The sequence below is a fragment of the Juglans microcarpa x Juglans regia genome, chromosome 5D (genome assembly GCF_004785595.1).
Source record: "Juglans microcarpa x Juglans regia isolate MS1-56 chromosome 5D, Jm3101_v1.0, whole genome shotgun sequence".
In the NCBI taxonomy this organism is placed as follows: Eukaryota; Viridiplantae; Streptophyta; class Magnoliopsida; order Fagales; family Juglandaceae; genus Juglans; species Juglans microcarpa x Juglans regia.
This window is the reverse complement of record NC_054602.1, coordinates 9,520,886-9,540,683: the sequence shown is the minus strand read 5'-3', so window position 1 is coordinate 9,540,683 and position 19,798 is coordinate 9,520,886. Positions and strand designations below refer to the sequence as shown.

Here is a 19,798-nt window from a genome sequence, read left to right as displayed (position 1 = left end):
AACTTTTAGTTTTTTAGCTGCATAGAATACCAGTTTAGGAAAAGGGAGTTATGATGAATTACTTATGCTTGATCCTAGCTACCAACTTTTCTTTTCTTTTTTCCCTGTTTGTGATTGCAGTGGCAGTGCAGTTAGTTGGAGGGATAAGAACGATCTTCATGTAGGGTATTATGGTGGTGGACAATTTGGTTTTTATGCTCAAAATGGTTATGAATTCACAATCATATCCTTTTCTTTTCTTTTGAGTGGGTATTAAATATTACCCTACTCACCTTTCTCATTCCAAATCTTCAATCACAACACTACAAATTACAAAACCAGCAATTACTCATTTGACTATTAAATAATACTTTTGCGGGAATAAATTAGTGTTGGAGTAACTAAAAAGGAAAACGCAAATCTAATATATATATTTTTAATGGGTTTTTCGAAAGAAAAATTATTCTTATCAATTACTATTTATTATCTTATATTTCATATTTTATAAAAAGTACATTTATATATTATAAAAAAAAGTTATAAATATGAGGTGTGAGAATGAATAATAACGTATAATAAATCTTAGGATTACAGTTACTCTCAAAAAAAAAAAAAAAAAAAACAAAAAAAAGGAAAAGTGGTTGGGGAGATCAGAGCCGTCAATCCTTAATAATGTTGAAACGCTCTAGCGCAAGTAACCAGCACAGGAATCAATTTGGGTAATCTTGTTGCAGATTTCTCTTTTGTAAAAACAAAAAAAGAAAGATTAAAGAAACGTAAATAAATATACGAACAGATAGGTAATAGGTTGATAGATATTAACATATTTATTAAATCATAATAAATAATAGCGACGCGTAGGATGGCAACAAAGCCTGATGACGGCTGCGAAACAACGTACAGCCGACAATTCCGATCCATTCCCTCGATTCTTACTCGGAAGAAGTTGTTTCTCTAGGTTTCCCCGTTTGCCTGGCTCCGGTTCCATGTTTTCTGACCCTCCGTAACGTTGATTACTCCTCCACTGGCGGCGGGGGCCCCACCGTAAATGTCTCTCGTGCAAACTTCCCCCACCGTCGATTGCGGCCTCACCCCCGTTTCCAACGCCACCAGCGCGATCTTGACAGCCGTCGATCACCCAAGACTCTCGTCGAAGCGCAAATTGGACGACTATGGTGGTCCTACCTTTGACGATGGTGAGGACGACGACACAAACGACGCCGTATTCGCCGAGTTAGTCTCCGTCAGGATGAGAAAAGAAGAACCCAACGCCGTTCACTCCTCTTCGGACTCCCAATCTCGAGATTTCACCTCCTCCACTGCGCCCTTCAATCCTAGGGTTCCCGATGCCCGATCGGCCTTCTATTCATGCTCGACTCGGACCGAGTACCGGCTGCAGTTCTTCATAAGAATGATCCCCGAGGGGAAAACTATGGTATTCCAAGCCTACACTCGCGACACCGTCAGATCGGTTCACGACCGAATCCAATTGGTGACGGGGATCCCAATCCATGAGCAGAGACTGATATATCGGGGAAAGCAACTCCAGTGGGAGCGCACGCTCGCCGAGTGTTCGATCCAAAACGACGCCGGACTGGAATTGGTGGGCCGCATGCGCAGCACCGAACACCCTCACGCTTGGCAAGTGGTGGACGACATCGTTTCAATGGTGTGCCGCCTTTGCCGAGGCGAGGCGATCCCTTCGGCGAAACATGTTCAACTGAGGATGACGGAGTTCTTGACGGTCACTCCAAAGGACGAAGAGCGCGTCCCCGGGCATTTGCAGATATTCCTGTCGTGTTCGGCCCCGGCCGCATTGGTTATGCTTTATATGTCGCCGATCAAAGGTAACAAAGACTGTGCGGCTAGTTCGATAAGGCATTTTTTGAATTCAAGTCGTAATTCGTTGCCGAAACCGTATCATAATTATTGTGCACCTATAGTTCTAGAGTTTTGTAAGTTGCTTAGGAGAGCTGCGCAGGAGGACCCTTTGTATCTGTCATGTCGGAGTACACTTGGGTCATTGTTGGAATCGATTGGGTCGTCGGAGAACTCGAAGAGAGTAATTTTAATGCAAGAGATTTTCCCATTTGTTAGTGAGTTGGCGACTAGGTTGTCCAGGGATTTAGTTCTGAGTATGGAATCGCCCACGAGTGTGGGGCCTCTGTTGGCTGATGTCCGTGATTTTGCGGCATTCTTGGTCCTCCTGCGGACTGAGATCACGGAGCAAGTTGGTTTTCAGGGCCCCATTTCTGTGTCTTTGGATGGGGAAGGATATAAGCACCCTTTGTATGGGGAGGAGATTGAGTTTCTTCATCTTTTGTTTATTGATTTGTTGAAGAGAATGGGAGAGTGCCTCGAAAAAATGGAGTGTTTGGTCGTTAAACACAAGGGGGAAAATGAAACTATTTATTCTGGATGGTCTCAGTATCTTGCCATATTGAAGGAGCTGAATAGCGTTTCCAAACTTTATCAGGGTGCAGAAGAAGAATTTTGGATGGTTTTGAGGCTTAGAAAATCTTCAATGTGTGCGCTTGTCAAATATGCAAAGCGTACTGATGATCATCAGTGGCTTCTTGAGCGAAAGGATGTTACTGATTTTGAATCTAGGAGGCATTTGGCGATGATGATGTTTCCAGAGGTAAAAGAAGACTATGAGGAGCTGCATGAGATGCTAATTGACAGGTCTCAATTGCTGGCTGAATCATTTGAGTATATATCGAAGGCAGACCCTGAGGCTTTACATGCTGGTCTCTTTATGGAATTCAAAAATGAGGAAGCCACAGGTCCCGGTGTAGTGCGGGAGTGGTTTTTTTTAGTATGCCAAGCTCTATTTAACCCAGAAAACGCCCTTTTTGTGCCATCCCCAACTGATCTTAGAAGGTTCTATCCTAATCCAAGTAAGCCTCAATTGGAATTTATACATTCTTTTCTGGATCATTGTTAAAGGTTATGATTATGATTATTTTTGTTTTTTTTTTTTTTTTTTTTTTGGGGGGGGGGGGGGCATTTAGGGACATATGAAATGATATGGATGTTGCTTTGCTCTTTTTTTTTTTTTTTTTTTTTTTTTTTTTTTTTTTTTTTTTTTAAAGGACCAAACTTTTGGGTGTATTGCTCGTTGTGTAGTTGTTGAAACATGGTATAGATGTTGTGTGTAGACTCAAGAAATTTGATTCCGAAAATTAACATTTATACATGCTACAATGGTTCTAGTGTGGTTTATTTACAGTTGTTATTTATCAAAGTTGTATTTGTGGGCCAACATACAGGCAAAAAATAGTTTTTAGCAATATGTTCATTCCACATGCACTGTATTAGACATAGCAGGACCATCTGCCAAGCTTCCATGCTGCCATGACGAACCTTCCGACTTCTCCAACGTGCTAACAACTCTGCAACCAGGCTTCTGTTAATGATTGTAATGGGACTAGTTTTCATAATTTGCTTGTATCTTTATCTAGATCCGAGCGCTTGCTAGGTATATTCCGTGTATACTTGCTGTGTACTTGGACTATGCCTATTATTCTTTCAATAAAATTCAGTTCTTACTTGTATAAAAAAAACTCTGCAATCCTTTGGTGCATCACCCAATCAACTCCAAAAAGATGGAAAACTGAGGTCCATACCATTTTAATCACTTTGCCATACAACAACAAATGAGCAGTTGTTTCCTCACACTTTTGCACATGCAGAGTCAATCCATCGCTAAGATTCTTCATTTCCTCACTCTTTTTGTATGTGCAGAACCAATCCCTCTCTAAGATTATTCATTTCAAAATGTCTCAGAGAAGTTAACTGGCCGGTTTTTGTGAGATCTTTCGATCTCTGTCAACTATTCTGCTTACCGAACTTCTCATATTCTTTTCTAATCTTTTCTTATGATTTTTTCAGTTTTGCTGGATCTAAGATGAAAATCAGAGCCTCTTTCTCTCTCCTCCCTATTCTCTCCCCATCAGCTATTCTGCTTACCGAACTTCTCATATTCTTTTCTAATCTTTTCTTATGATTTTTTCAGTTTTGCTGGATCTAAGATGCAAATCAGAGCCTCTTTCTCTCTCTTCCCTATTCTCTCTCCGTACACTTTTTTTATTCTTAAGTTGGCTGGAGATGTTATCCATGGGTTTTTGATTGAGTGATTCTTGCACGTATGGGAAGGGAGATGGTTCTGTCGAATGCTGTGATTATTGAACTTAAGGCTTTTGAGGTAGTAAGAGATGGTCGATGGGTGCTCATCACGGAAAGGGGATGGAGTTAATCGTGGCACAGTGGTTCACAAAGGCGTTGGAGGACTGCTTGAAGATGGGGAGAAGGGAGTTTTACACAGCCCATCGTGAAGGAGATAGGGGCTTCATAGCTCAAAGGTGTTCCAACTCCCAAGGGGTATTCATGGCTTTGGTGGAATACAAACATGGGGGTCGGCGAGAGTGTATTTTCATTCCTGAAGACAAAGATGGGAGGGGGTGGAGAAAACTAGTGGAGGTATTGAGGGAGGCTGGCAGAGAAGGTTGTTCTACTGGGTTGGAACCACCAGTGACGATGGCAGCGACGAAGCGAGCGCAACCTTCTCCTCGATCGTATATGGAGGTGCTGCAGAAACCAAGGCAAGCCTGCACTTGAGGTCCTGTAGCTAGCTCTGGCCTACGAGGTGGTGTCATCGCTTCTGCAAGGGCTCAGCGTAGTGGGGATGGTGGCAGGGGCGTTGTTGGCCTTAATAAGAAAAGAATTATGAGGGCTCTGTCAAAGATGCAATCGCAGGTAGAGGAATTGCAGTGTAATATAAAGGGTTTGAAACAATGCGTAGAGGAGGATCAAGGGGTGGAGACAAAACGGTGCGTTGAGGAGGATTTTGTGAAGGGACTGAAATGGTGAAATGGTGCGTCGAGGGGGTGGGGATGGGCTTGGGTTAGGGGGATGGGCTTGTAGGAAGGAATCACAGGGGGATGGGCTTGTTGGAGGTTGGGCCAGATTTGGTGAAAGGCCCAAAACGGGTTTGGATGGTAAGGCCCGAAATGGGCATTTCGGTGTTTTGAGAGAGTTGGGGGAGGCCAGCACGTCGGTGCCACCCCTCGACTCGACGGCGACACCCCTCGGATAGAAACGGTCGTCGGTTCTCGGCGAGTCATCTGGTGGTGCATCGGAGCCGAAGATGTCGATGGAGGAGGAAGAGGGTGAAATTTGTATTCCGCTGGCTGTGGTGGCTTCACAAGCGCAGGAAGGAGAAGAGGAGGTAAATATGGAGGAAAATACAAGAGGTGATGGGCTGGAGTACGTCGGTGAAGCAGAACTTGTCAACGAGATACAGTTCAGGTCGAAGAGTTCTGAGATGAAACAGAACATGCCGATGGAGGGATCTTGTAGTTCTGGGCTGCCACAGAACATGCCGATGGAGGGAAAAGAGGTGCTTGTAGCTGAGGATCTTGTAGTTTTGGAGAGTGAGACTGAGATGGAGAAAGGGGATGTGGAAGGGGAAGGATCGTTGATCTTGTTTAAGCCTTCTGTATCAGTGGGTGAGGAGCCTGTATCGGAGGACCCATCTTCGATAAGTATTATGCATCCTCTACCTACTGACTGGGTAATGAAAAAGGTAGAGAAATTGCATAATTCTGTGGGGATTTCATGTGAGGGCTATGCAGATCAATTTAGGGCACTGTTAATAGCCATTGAAGCAGACCATTACCAATTGGGAGCAAGGCCAAAAAAAAGTAGGGAGTTGAAGCGGTTAAATTGGTCTATCAACTATGATGGCAAGGAGGGGAGTGCAAGCCGTGGTAGGAACAAAGGGAGGGCTGGAATAGTTGATAAATGAAGCCCAAAATTTTGATCTGGAATGTTAGGGGGTTGAATGAGATCAACAAACGCCTCCGAATAAGATCTTTTTTAAGACAATGGAAGATGGACATTATTTGTTTGCAGGAAATGAAGTTGAAGCTTATTACAAGAAGAATTGTACGGAGTATTTGGAGCTGCCAATATGTAGGATGGTCATACTTACCTTCGAATGGGGCTTTGGGTGGATTTTTGGTTATGTGGGATAAGAGGGTGGTGGAGAACATTGATGAATTTGTGGGAGAATACTCGGTGGGGTGTTCTTTTAAAAATTATGTAGATGGTTTTGTATGAGCTTTTGCTGGGGTTTATGGCCCTAATTTGGATTGCGAACGACGGTTGCTTTGGGATGAGCTTGCAGGCTTATGTACTTGGTGGGAGGTTCCTTGGTTTATTGGTAGAGATTTTAATGTGACGAGATTTCCCAGCGAAAGATCGGGGGAGGGGCGACAAAATCATTCTATGGTGGAATTCTCGGAGTTAATATTCGAGCTAGAACTCATGGACCTACCTCTCATGGGAGGTGATTATACTTGGTCTAATAACCAAGTCTGGTCAAGGCTAGACAAATTCCTCATATCTCCTTCATGGGAAATGCAATTTCCAGATTTATGTCAGAAAAGACTTCCTCGGATATGCTCTGATCACTTTCCCATAATGTTAGACTGTGGAGGAATTCCAGGGGGTAGAAGACCTTTCAAATTCGAGAATATGTGGTTGAAAACGGAGGGGTTTGTGGAATTGGTTAGGCAATGGTGGAATTCATATCAACTACAGGGCACTCCGAGCAAAGTATTGGCTGGAAAATTGAAAGCTTTGAAGACGGATTTGAAGACATGGAATGAACAGGTATTTGGTAATGTAGCATTACAAAAAAAGAATCTCCTACAAGAATTACAAAGCTTGGAGGGTGTAGAAGATGAGAATGATCGCAAAGGCCAAGTAGTCTCAGAGTTAGAAAGGTTGATCTTAATGGAGGAGATCTCGTGTAGGCAAAAGTCAAGGGTATTGTGGCTTGGGAAGGGGGATAAATGTACAAAGTTTTTCCATCGAGTCGCAAACTCACATAGGAGGTTTAATGTCATAGAGTCCATGACCATAAAAGATCATGTTGCTGGACATTTCAAACAATTGTTGTCGAAACCTTATGCATGGAGGCCAACAGTAGATGGTCTAGCTTTTGAGGCCATTGGTCAAAACTAGTATGGCTTGGTTGGAGAGACCATTTGAAGAGGGAGAGGTACGACTAGTAATTAGAAAAATGAATAAGGATAAAGCGTCGGGCCCTGATGGTTTTACTATGGCATTTTTTCAGACTTGTTGGGAGGTGGTGAGAGAGGATGTTATGCAGGTTTTTCAAGAATTTTTCTCGTTTGGAAATTTGAGAAAAGTTTAAATGCTACTTTTATTGCACTTGTCCCTAAAAAGGTTGGTGCAATAGAAGTGCAAGATTGCAGGCCTATTAGTCTTGTGGGTAGCGTGTACAAGATACTCACCAAGGTACTTGCCAATAGGATGAGCACAGTCATGGATAAGATTATTTCTAAGTCTCAAAAAGCTTTTGTGAGAGGTAGAAAAATATTGGATTCGGTTCTTATAGCTAATGAGTGCTTAAACAACATGCTCAAGTTAGGAGTACCGGATATTTTATGTAAATTGGACATGGAGCAGGCTTATGACCATGTCAATTGGAATTTTCTGTTCTATTTGTTAAGTAGATCTGGATTTGGGGAAAGATGGAGGGGGTGGATGATGCATTGTGTGTCAACGGCTCGTTTCTCGATTTTGGTAAATGGTGATCCTGTAGGTTTCTTTAATAGTTTGCAGGGGCTACAACAAGGTGATCCACTATCACCACTCTTATTTTTCCTTGTGATGGAGGCTCTTAGTAGAATGGTGTCGGTTGCCGTAGAGGGGTTTTTTTTTTTTCAGGATTTTCATCGGGGTCTATTAACCACGGCTCCATCACTATTTCTCATCTCTTGTTTGCAGAATATACGTTGCTGTTTTGTGAGGATTATGCAAGACATATTCAATCTTTGAAGGCTATCTTACTTTGTTTTGAAGCAGTATCTGGGTTAAAGATAAATCTTGTTAAAACGGAGATGGTTGCGGTGGGTGAGGTAAGAAATATTAGGGAGTTGGCCAACATATTGGGATGTGTGGTCTCCTCGCTGCCGTTGAAGTACCTTTGCTCCCGTTGTGAGCAACTTTCAAAGCTAAGACACCATTGATCGCAATAATTACGAACTGGTGCTGTATGTGCAGAAATAGTGGGGAAATGGTAGATCGGGACATATGGAATTATTTCTTCAGCATTATGAGATTAGCATAGGTAATGCCGGGAAGGGTGGTGGAACTACTAGCTAGCTGGAGAGGGATCACAGGGACACTACAAATTGCAGCTATGTGGAAGATGGCTCCTATTTGTATTTTCTGGTGTATTTGAAGAGAGAAATGATAGATTTTTTTAGGATCATGAACTTTCCTCAGAGGAGTTTAGGAGTTTTTTTTTCTGGAAGACTATTTATATGGGTCATTGCTTTAGATTTAAATGGTCTTAGCTTCCATGATTTTCTTGTAACAGTTCTAGTTCTTAATTTGGTGTACTCATATGTAACAGTTTCCACCATTGATCGCAATAATGCCTCCCTTTCCGTGGAAAAGTTCCATTACCCTTGACCCATCATAGCACAGTCGAATACCGGCAAATTTTTTACTCCCAACCCTCTTGAAGAAACTGGAGTGCAAACCTTTGAGAAACTAACGAGATGAAACTTGAACTTATCACCAATTCTGCTCCATAAGAAATCCTTCTGAAGCTTTTCTATACAATTTGCCACACCATCTAATATAGGGAATGGAGATATATAATTGGTTGGCAAATTGGATAAATTGTTTTGGATCAAATTTAGCATGTCTCCTTTCGATAAATTGACTCGCCTCCACCCTACCAATCGCTGTTCCATAATTTCAAGTATGTCATCCCAAATAGTTTTGGCCTCGAATGGTGCTCCCGAAGGAAGTCCCAAATACTTTATTGGTAAAGCTGTGACCCTACACCCTAGAATTCTAGCCAATCTGCTGATATCCACAATGGCTGCCATAGGCACTAATTCTGATTTAGTCATATTATTGTCAAACCTGAAACAGCTTCAAAACATGATGAAAGAAAATACAAGTGTTTTACATAAGAAAAGGAAGGGCCCCCATGGAGACATAACGGTACTTTTAATGTTTAATGATGTGTATTATTCCATTAACCATATATTGTTGGAGTTGCACTTATGGTTAGCTTCATCTAGCTCATGGATGCCTACTAGGAACAAAATAGTTTTATACAAGTTATACAATCATTTAGGAGCATTATAACTTGATTCCAGTCAATATTGTTTGGCAATATGGTTAATTTGTGTGTGCGTGTTAAATTGTTATGAAAGAATGATGGTTAAAACTGACAGAATGGTTGAGTCTGTAGTGGCAGTGGTATATTCTGGTTGAGGTATGAGTTAATGTAAACTTTGGCTAGATGAGATATTATCAATTTACAAAACTGATGCATAAAAAGTCTAATAAGAAAAATAGAAAATATACAGAGAATGCATATATATATATAATTATAAAGATTATGCATGGATCAATCTAAGTACTGAATCTTTGTCTGGGAATGAAGCTGTATTTTACTCCTTTCCACAAATTGCAAAGTAAGTTTTTCTGGAATAAGTTGTTCGATATTAGATTGTAATTTCCTACTTCTATGAATAAAACTTTTTGATTACCTATAAAAAAGATATTAGATTGTAATTTTAGTTTATTCTCAGACCTTGTTTGGATGTTGAGATGATATGAGAAATTTGTGAATAGTAATGAATTAGTTTGTGAATATAGTGAAATGATTTGAGTTAAGATGTTTTATGGGGTTTTGGGAAAAGAAAGAGAAAAAGTTGAATGAAAATATTATAAAGCTAAAATATTGTTAGAATATAATTTTTTAATATTATTTTTGTTTTAGGATTAGAAGATTTTGGATTGTTTTTTGTGTTTTGTTTGGAAGTTTGGGAAAGTTGTAATGATTAGGTAATGATTAGATGAAAATGTTGAAAATTTGAAATTGAAAAGTATTTGTGTTTATTTGATGTTTGGATGTTGAGATGAGATGAGATGGGATGTGATGGGTTGAGACCAATCTCAACATCCAAACGGGACCTCAAAGAAGATGTTTGGAATCTGTTTTGGTTTCCCTCATTTTTTTTTTGGATTGTATCATAAACATTTTGAGATATGTTATGTTTTATTAAATATTCTTTGGAAGCAAAGAAATCAGTTATCCACAACTCAATTATGATCAATTTATCTAATTTTTTCTGTATGCAGCGTCTAAGGTGGATCCCATGCACCTTGAATATTTCAGTTTCTCTGGTCGGGTGATTGCTTTAGCTTTGATGCATAAAGTGCAAGTAGGTGTTGTCTTTGATCGCATCTTTTTCTATCAATTGGCTGGAAAGTGCATTTCTCTGGAAGATATAAGGGATACGGATCCATGCGTGTATAGTAGCTGCAAGCAGATTCTGGAGATGGATTCAGATTATGTTGATTCAGATGTTTTAGGACTAACATTTGTTAGAGAAGTCGAGGAGTTAGGATCCAGGAGAGTTGTGGAGCTTTGCCCTGGTGGGAAAAGCATTGTTGTGAATAGCAAGAACAGGGAGGAATATGTTAAACTTCTTATTGAGCACCAGTTTGTGAGATCTATCTCAGAACAGGTATCACATTTTGCTCAAGGTTTTGGTCATATTCTTTGTAACTCCAGGCTCCAGAAGTTCTTTTTCCAAAGTTTAGAGCTGGAAGATCTTGATTGGATGCTTTATGGAAGTGAAACTACCATCTCCGTTGATGATTGGAAGGCACATACTGAATACAATGGCTACAAAGAAACCGATCCACAGATCTTCTGGTTCTGGAAAGTAAGCACTTGCAGGACTTTACTTTTATTGTTTTCTTTCTAACTCGACTATTTTCTCATCTTTTCGCATTTCCTGATAACAAATTCAAGATTGGTTCTTGCCTTGTGGGTGAAGTCTTGATTATATATATATATATATTTGACTTTCTATTTGGCTCATCTATTTCTCTCTTTACTAATTTTCAGTCTAATGCTAAATGATGTAATTCCCTTGATTTTTAAACACTATCTTTTGTATGCTGGGCATTTTTTAATGCCTCTAATATTTACTGACTATATTGAATGGCTTACACAAGGTGAGTTCATTTTTATTAATGGAAAAATGCGCATGGTTTACGAAAGGATGTTAGAGTTTGGTGAGGCAAATATCCCTCAGAATATCTGTCATGAAATTTTGGGACTAAACTATTATGGTCTTAACGAATTTTTGGTTCAGTTCTGGAGGTGTACGAGCAATTATGGGTTACCTTATTGATATTTACTACTTGTTGATCATATTCAAGCACCTTAAAGAATGTTAACAACATTGTGGAATCAACAACTTAAAGTTGCATCTGTTATTGTCTTAGGAAGTCTTGCTGTGTTGCACAATGGATTGTTTTTTTTTTTTTTATCGTTAAACAAAATTTTATTGATCAAAAGTGAGACAAAAACATGCCCAAGTATACGGGACATATACATGATCAAGTTTAAGTCTAGCTTAGGGATACAAGGAAATCATGAAAAGACCTACCCCGAAAATCAAATACAAATGACCAATGAAGTAAAATATTGAAAAACAAAGTTCTAAGCTCTTCCGATGATCTCTCTTGATCTTCAAAGCATCTTGCGTTCCGCTCCCTCCAGATGCACCACCATAGACAAATAGGTAACATCTTCCATATGGATGCAATTTGAGAGTTGCCCCTAATACCTCTCCAAGAGGCTAAAAAATCACATACATTTTCCGGCATCACCCATGCTAACCCCACCCGTGCTAAGACTTCGGTCCATAAGGACATTGCAATCTTGCAATGTAGTAAGAGGTGGTCAATGGACTCACCGCTCTTCTTATACATGTAACACCAATTCATAGCTATAATTCCTCTTTTCCTCAGGTTATCTATGGTAAGAATCTTTCCCCAAGAGGCTGTCCAAACAATAAAAGTTGCTTTTGTCTTCCAAATTCTCTTCCATGGGAACGGGACTGAGTTGTGCACATTTAAGGATTGATAAAAAGAACGGGCCGTAAAAACTCCCTTCTTAGAGGGACACCAATATAACTTGTCTTCGCCTTCCCCCGACACCCGAGTGGAGTACACGAAGTCAAAAAAGGCTGAAATGTCATCCATCTCCCAGTCTTGCGTGTCCCTATTGAAAGTGAGGTTCCATTGGGAGGAGCCATTGGAAAAACTAACTAGATCTGCAATAGATGCTTGTTTCCTTCTTGCTAAGCTGTAAACTAGTGGATAAACATCCTTGAGTGCCCGATCACCACACAATAAGTCATGCCAAAATTTTACCTTAACACCGTTGCCGACTTTAAAGCAAGTATGTGCTGCATAGATGTCCCATCCTCTTCTAATATGTTTTCAAAGCCCTACTCCATGGGGTCCACTCACCTCATTAGAACACCACCCTCCCATGATTCCCTGTATTTCAAGGCAATGACGGTATGCCACAAGGCCTCCCATTCATGGGGATATCTCCATAACCATTTGCCAAGCAAGGCTTGGTTGAAGGATCTCAAATTCCGTATACCCAATCCTCCTTCCTTGATGAGGGAGCAAATTGTGGCCCATTTCACCAAGTGAAATTTAAACTCTTCCTTGATCCCTCCCCACAGGAAATCACGTTGAATTTTCTTCATGCGATGAGCCACCTTAGCGGGAAGAGGGAATAGTGAAAGGAAATAAGTTGGTAGGTTGGAAAGAGTGCTTTTTATGAGAGTTAAACGGCCCCCTTTGGATAAGTACATCCTCTTCCAACCAGCTAGTTTTCTTTCAATTTTTTCTATTACATTATCCCAAATAGATTTCGATTTGAACGCCGCCCCCAGCGGAAGACCGAGATATTTCATAGGCAACTGAAATATCTTGCACTCCAAGATGGACGCCAGACTCTCCACATTAGGTACATGTCCCACTGGCACTATCTCTGATTTAGCCAAATTAACCTTCAGGCCTGACACAGCTTCAAAGCATAATAAAAGAGCTCTCACAGCTCGAATTTGCTCATGTTTGGCTTCACAAAAGATTAGAGTATCGTCAGTAAACAATAGGTGAGAAATGTTAAGCAAACCTGAACTTGCCTCTCCCACTGAGAATCCTAATATGAACCCTCCCTCTACCACCCTTGAAATCATTTTGCTGAAAGCTTCCATCACAAAAACAAAGAGGAGGAGAAAGGGGGTCTCCTTGTCTCAAGTCTCGAGAGCTTTTGAAAAAGCCTTTGGACGTACCATTCACGAATAGAGAGAAACAGGCTGGAGAAATACAATGAAGGATCCAGGAACACCATTTAGCGCCAAAGCCACATCTCTCCAGCATATAAATTAAGAAACTCCAATTGACGTAATCGTAAGCTTTCTCCATATCTAACTTACAAAGGATTCCAGGCTCTCCCGATTTAACACGACTCTCCAGACATTTATTGGCTATCAGTACCGCATCAAGGATTTGCCTACCTTGAACAAATGCATTTTGAGGCTTCGAAATCAATCTATCCATCACCTTACTCAATCTGTTTGCCAATACTTTGGATAAAATTTTGTATAGACCACCCACCAAACTAATGGGATGGAAATCTTTCACTTCTTCCACACCTGGCATTTTGGGAATGAGTGCTAAGAGGGTAGCATTAAGACTTTTCTCAAACCGCCCGCTTCCATGAAATTCATGGAAAACCCCCATGATATCATCTTTAAGCACATCCCAACACATCTGAAAAAAAGCCATAGAGAAGCCATCAGGACCTGGAGCTTTGTCATCCGCCATGCCCTTGATCACCGACCGGACCTCTACCTCCTCAAAAGGTCTTTCAAGTCGTTCCGCAACCTGTGGATCAAGAACATCAAAAACCAACCCGTCAAGTCTCGGCCTCCAGCCAAATTGTTCCGAAAGCAATGTATCATAATAATGGACAATGTGGTCTGAGATCTCGGTATGGTTGGAAGAGACCACCCCATCTATCAATAAGGTATCTATCGCATTGTTCCGCCTATGTGAGTTGGCCACTTGGTGAAAGAACTTAGTGCATCTATCCCCTTCCTTCAACCATAACGCTCGTGATTTCTGACGCCATGATATCTCTTCCAAAAGAGACAGCCATTCAATGTCTGCAATCACTTGGAATTTGTGGGCCCGCTCGGTTTCAGAAAAAAAACCACACCTCTTCCACACCTTCCAAGTCCTTAAGCTCCTCCATTAGAACAGATTTCTGGCTTTCCACATTACCGAACTCTTGTGTATTCCACTCCTTTAAGTCCTTTTTCAAAGACTATAATTTGCAAGCCATCTTATAGCTAGCAGTTTCATGGAAATGGTAAGAAGACCACCATTGTCTTATTCTGTTCAGAAAACCCTCTGCCTTCAACCACATGTTCTCAAATTTGAAGTGCCTTGGGCCTCTTCTAATGCCCCCACAGTTCAAGAGAATAGGAAAGTGATCTGAACACAACCTAGGTAGTCTCTTCTGAATAAGCTCCGGATAGTGTGCCGCCCATTCCGGTGAGATTAGAAATCTGTCTATCCTTGACCAAGATGGAGGATCTCGGTTGTTAGACCAAGTGAAGGAACCACCTGCAAGAGGTATATCCTGTAAATTCTGCTCAGAAATGAAGTTAGAAAATTCTAGCATGGGTTGGTTGAAGCCCGCACCACCCGATCTCTCACTTGGGAAATGGGTGACGTTGAAATCACCTCCAATACACCAAGGTAAGTCCCAAATACTGCTAATACCGGCCAACGCATCCCAAAGTAAGCTACGAGACCGATCAAGATTAGGCCCATATACACCTGCAAAAGCCCACTGGTAGCCATCCACGACATTCTTAAACGAACATGCCACCACATAATCCCCCATGAAATTTTCTATATTTTCCACCACTCTTTTAGCCCACATAACTAGAATACTCCTTGATGCTCCATTGGACAGTAAATAATGCCATCCCACTTGCAAACAGCCCCACAAGCTCCTAATGATTCAAAGAGAAATAACTACCAATTTAGTTTCTTCCAGGCAAACAATGTCTACTTTCCAACTTCGGAGGAGGGATCTAATATATAGCCGTTTATTCACTTCATTGATCCCTCTCACATTCCAAGATATTATTTAGGCTTTATTAACAGATGATGCATCCCTCCCTTTTACTCTATCTCTCCCCGAAGCGCCCTCCTTATTATCATAGTTAATGGAGCATTGTAACCGTTTCAGCTCTCTCTCCTTTTTAACAGCTGACTTCATTGCCTTGGATCGACCAGCTTCCATGGCTGTTAGGAGGGCCATGAATTGGTCTTCATACCCGTCACAAGAAATACCCACCCAACCATGGAGCTCCTCTACTTTCTTTAATATCCAATATGATGCCTGAGGTGCTATAAGAGGTGGGAGCATCTGTAAGGGAGACGAGCTCCCCATCTCCTCTTCCTCACTACCCACAGAATCCCTGAAGAGATCCAACCGAATGGTACCCATCTCCTTTCCATTGACAGAATCCCCTCCAGCCAAGAACGAGACCATTTTCACCACTTATGTTACCAAAATCCTCTCTTTTGGCCCGCTCGTAGCTTCCTCAACTTCAATCGGGACTATCTGTGTCTGATTAGAAGGCAAAGACTCGCCCACAGTAACCTGAGCATCCTCGCCTTTTTGTCCTGAGACTTCCCCTTCCTCTAAGGTATAACTCACGACCTTTCCACAACTCGCAGACGTCACCATTGACATCGGCGACATTGTCTGTGCGCCGATATCTTGCATCGTGTTGGTCTGTGTAATTTTTGGGTCTTCGTGAACAATTGATGCATCAGAAACTCCTCCTCCAAGCTCTGAGATTGCACCCTCCGGCAACGGGCCATCAATCGGCGTCTCGGCGACCTTCGGCGGGGTCGCCTGAACCTTCACTGTCGACGGTGGCTCGGCTCCATCCCCCGATGGGCCAATGTCCTCCATCTGGGAACGAGGGCTTGTCTTCCTCCAGGACCTTATTGGGCTGAGGCCCATCACGATCCGTGACCTTCCCTTTCCCCTTGTTTAATATTGCTATGGGCTCCTTGGGCTGGGCTGTAGCTTTCCACTCCTGGCCCAGACCCAATCCCTCCCTCCCTTTTAATTCAACGCAGCATTTTAGACAACCCACCCTATAAGTTAGCTTAGCCAGCTGCATCTCCATTTCACACAAAACCTATAACATATTTGCCTCTTTCAGCCCTGCAAAATTTCTGTCACCTCCATCCCGCATCTGGCCACCCCCCAAAGAAGTGACGGGACCTGACTTCAACAGGCCTACTTTCTCTGCACTGTTCACGTCTCGAGGCCTCACCAACTCTCTGCCCCTCTAGAGAACGTCGTTGTACGAACGGAAATTTGAATTCTGTGTCGTCGTTAATGGTAGCTTCCGCCTTGAAACACCCCCACTTCCACCTTCCTTCAGCACCTCCACTAATTTTCTCCAACCCGTTCTGTCTCTGTCGCCTGGAATGAAGATGAAGTTCCGACGTCCCCCCCCGCCATACTCCACCAACGCCATATATTCTCCCCTGGAGTTTATACATCGTTGAGCAATGTACCCCCTGTCCTCATCCCAATAAGCGGAATAGAATCATTTTCCTTCTACCAATAAGCACTCTTCCAAGGCATTAGAGAACCAACGTATTGTCCCCAGCCCCAAGCTCAAGTTTTTTACAACTTTCCATCCCCTCTCTGTAATGTTCACATACCTCCCCTCCCCAGACACCTCAAACAATTTAGATTCAATGCTGATACGCTTCATGGGCATCATACTATTCTAATGAAAAATTACTAACAAGTGCACCGTCAAACACCCGTGAATGCCATCGGAATCACTATGAAAGTAAGTGGTGAAATGAAAAAAGAAGAAAAACACTTGTTGTACGGAGAGAAAAGAGGGAAAAGTGTCCCACCAGGGAAGAAAAACTATAAGCTAAAATTTAATTGAGGGGCACAATGGATTTTTAGTATAGACTATTGGCTAGTTTTCCCATGGTATAGAAGAATCACACCAAGCTGAAGCTCAAGTGACTTGACCGAACACTCAGAATGATAGGCTCCCTAGGAGAGTGAAAGAGTTGAAAAGGGAGTTGAAGAGTTCCAATGATAGAGAAGCAGGTCTAGAAGTGAAAGTGAATTTATTAGAAAAAGGCTTGGAGGATGGTGAATTATTTTGCTTTATTCCAGGGATAAGAATGATAGAAAATAGTATAGTGAATTTGGAAAATGATAAAATTACTTATGTATTGTAGTATAGTAGTCATTGGCATTTCTAGTGGAGAGATGTGGTTATGTAAGCTTCCCAAGTACTATACAGGAGAGGCAAAACTTTTGGATACGCATTCTTTCATAGATTAGACCTTAGTTAGGTCATGTCGTTGATTAGGAGGAGCCTTTTTTGAGGTCATTGAATTGTTTTTTTTTATTGGCACTGGATGCCCAGGAACAGCGTCTCGACTAATCCCAGGGGTGTACAGGCCCTCGGTAAGGAATTTTCTATAAGTGCACCTTGGATAATTCAAGGGGAAATCCCCTAGTCCAATAGCCCCTAGAGATTGTTTGCACCCAAGGAGATTTGAACCTTAGACTTGGAGGGAGCATACCCCCAAGCCCAAGGCCAGAAGGCCTTTACCACTTGAGCCAACCACATGATTATTGAGGTTGAGATGCATTTCCAGAAAGTCATGTATAACATATTTGAGCTGCGTATACATTCAGAATTAAAACTAAAATTATAAGAGATCAACGTTGGAGAGTTCTGAAGCCGATGGACTTCATGGGAGGTTTTCTTTTGATTTTGAAATAATTGTTTTACCAGTTAGTTTGTAAAGAAGGGTTACATCTTTGTAAAGAAAAATCATCTTCATAGGAACTAGATTTGTTGGTTTTGGTTTCTTGCGTTAGATTGGCACCTTATGGTTAAGTATATTATGGACTTGATCAGCGTGTTGTGATTTGCTATAGCTGGAAGAGGGTCCATTGTTCTTTGCGTGTTACATCTGAGTTTTAAAAAAATACTTTTTAGTAACAACAACAACATCAATGTAAGGATTAAGGAAATATCATTTTGGCTAGTACAACACAAGATACAGTTAGCTTGCCCCAAATGATAGCATATCGATAAGCTTACCTTGAAGCTGCGTAGGCAGTTGTTCGATTTCGGACCTTTTTTTTTTTTTTTTTGGCTGTGTGAGACATTCTTTTTGTCCCAATGGTGGATCCCCCTCGGATCCATTGTTCTTTGCCTGTTACATTTGAGTTAGAAAGCAATAACAACAACACAGGATATGGTTAGCTCCCCTTCCTTGAATTTGCATAGACAGTTGTTTGATGTTGTACTTATTTTCAATGTGAAACACTCTTTCGTGTATCCAGTTTCCCTTGGGAGATATAATTTCTGGCAGCCTAACTTGCACGCTCAACCATCAAATAATCTAGCCTTTGCCCTGCCCGATGAGAGACACAATTAATGTCTGGTTTGCAGTATCTGGAGTCTTCTCTATATATTTGCTTGATAACACGCTTCTATGAACAGAACTGAATTTGTTATTGCCAATTTGTTTAATAGTATCTTTGATTACTTTAAGTATATAAAAAAAAAATAGTATCTTTGATTACTTGTAAAAAACAAGTTATTGCCAATGTGTTATGTAAATTTATCTCATGGGAATTTGCAGATTGTTGGGGAGATGACAGCGGAGCAGAGAAAGGTTCTTCTCTTTTTTTGGACTTCAGTGAAGTATTTACCGGTGGAAGGTTTCAGTGGCTTGGCTTCCCGGCTTTACATCTACAAGTCCTCAGAGCCTAATGGGCGCCTGCCTTCATCCCACACATGCTTTTACCGGTTGTGTTTCCCTCCATATCCATCAATAGCTGTCATGCAAGATCGCCTTAATGTCATCAGCCAAGAACATGTAGGCTGCAGCTTCGGTACTTGGTGAAATTAGTTACATATGCATTTGGGGTGAAAAGGGTTTTTGACTGCACATAATCAAGGTTGTACAGAATATAGGAATATTGTGTTTGTCATTTAGACCATGCTGCTATAATCCTCTTGTTTTCGGTCCTTTCCAGTGTCATTGCTCTTTTGTCAACTGTTTGTATAGGTATGGTATAAATAAAGCTGGAAGCAGGGAAAAAAAAAATCTCTCTGCTTCCATGAACTTCGTTCCTAGTATTAGATATTGGCTTATCATGACGTGTAAGTACACAGAGGTTATGCAATGACATGCGAGTTTAACTTCTGATAGTCTTCAGCTTCTTATTAGTGTGTGAATAGCTTCCAAGATTTATTTTATTTAGAAAATATTCAGGTTGTTACTTAGTTTTTATTTATAGCCATAACTCCTCTGGTCTTCTTCCTGGAAACCCCTGTCATCATGCAATTATCTTCATTTTCATTCTGGAAACACCTGAACTTCAGATGCTAGAGAACTGGCCTCAGAAACGTTGTTATTTTCATTTTCCTGGTAAGATTGTTTATCGTCTTTTGAGATAAGTAAATGTGAAGTCAGGATCATCTGGAAGCACATGGATCAGAAGGGCACTGAGGCCATGAGTCTTTGCACCATTTCCAATTTCAATTCCCATGCAGCTGCAGTTTTTTTACATCAATCGGCATCAAAGGGTAGGGAATAACTTTTCTTCGCAAGTAATCCCTCATTGATCATGGAGTTTACTTTTTGTGTTGCTGTCAGAGCCAATGCTACTATCTTGCAGTACCCGTTTTATGGTTAAAACTTAGGAACTAAAGAATTTAATCCATTGTTTCACCAAACATTGATTTTATACTCAATTATTTGTCCTATTTTTAGACAATGA

The 19,798-nt window shown here is 41.2% G+C and overlaps 1 protein-coding gene and 1 non-coding gene across 2 annotated transcripts; both read left to right on the top strand.

Annotated features, from left to right (window-relative positions):
* Positions 1-805: 805 nt before the first annotated feature.
* Positions 806-19,226, top strand: LOC121264901 (E3 ubiquitin-protein ligase UPL5-like). Its single transcript, XM_041168253.1, has 3 exons — positions 806-2,879; positions 10,183-10,772; positions 18,655-19,226. Exons 1-3 carry the CDS (start codon positions 1,028-1,030, stop codon positions 18,916-18,918), a joined length of 2,706 nt encoding a protein of 901 aa, XP_041024187.1. The 5' UTR covers positions 806-1,027; the 3' UTR covers positions 18,919-19,226.
* Positions 3,743-3,843, top strand: LOC121266675. The gene has a single exon (XR_005940896.1). It is a non-coding gene; the product is annotated as a small nucleolar RNA snoR109 (small nucleolar RNA).
* Positions 19,227-19,798: the final 572 nt, after the last annotated feature.

Coding starts and splice junctions, on each gene's coding strand:
- LOC121264901 (XM_041168253.1), top strand. CDS start 1,028: ATGTCTCTCGTGCAAACTTCCCCCACCGTCGATTGCGGCCTCACCCCC. Junction 2,880..10,182: donor AAGGTTCTATCCTAATCCAA/GTAAGCCTCAAT, acceptor TTCTGTATGCAG/CGTCTAAGGTGGATCCCATG. Junction 10,773..18,654: donor AGATCTTCTGGTTCTGGAAA/GTAAGCACTTGC, acceptor GGGAATTTGCAG/ATTGTTGGGGAGATGACAGC.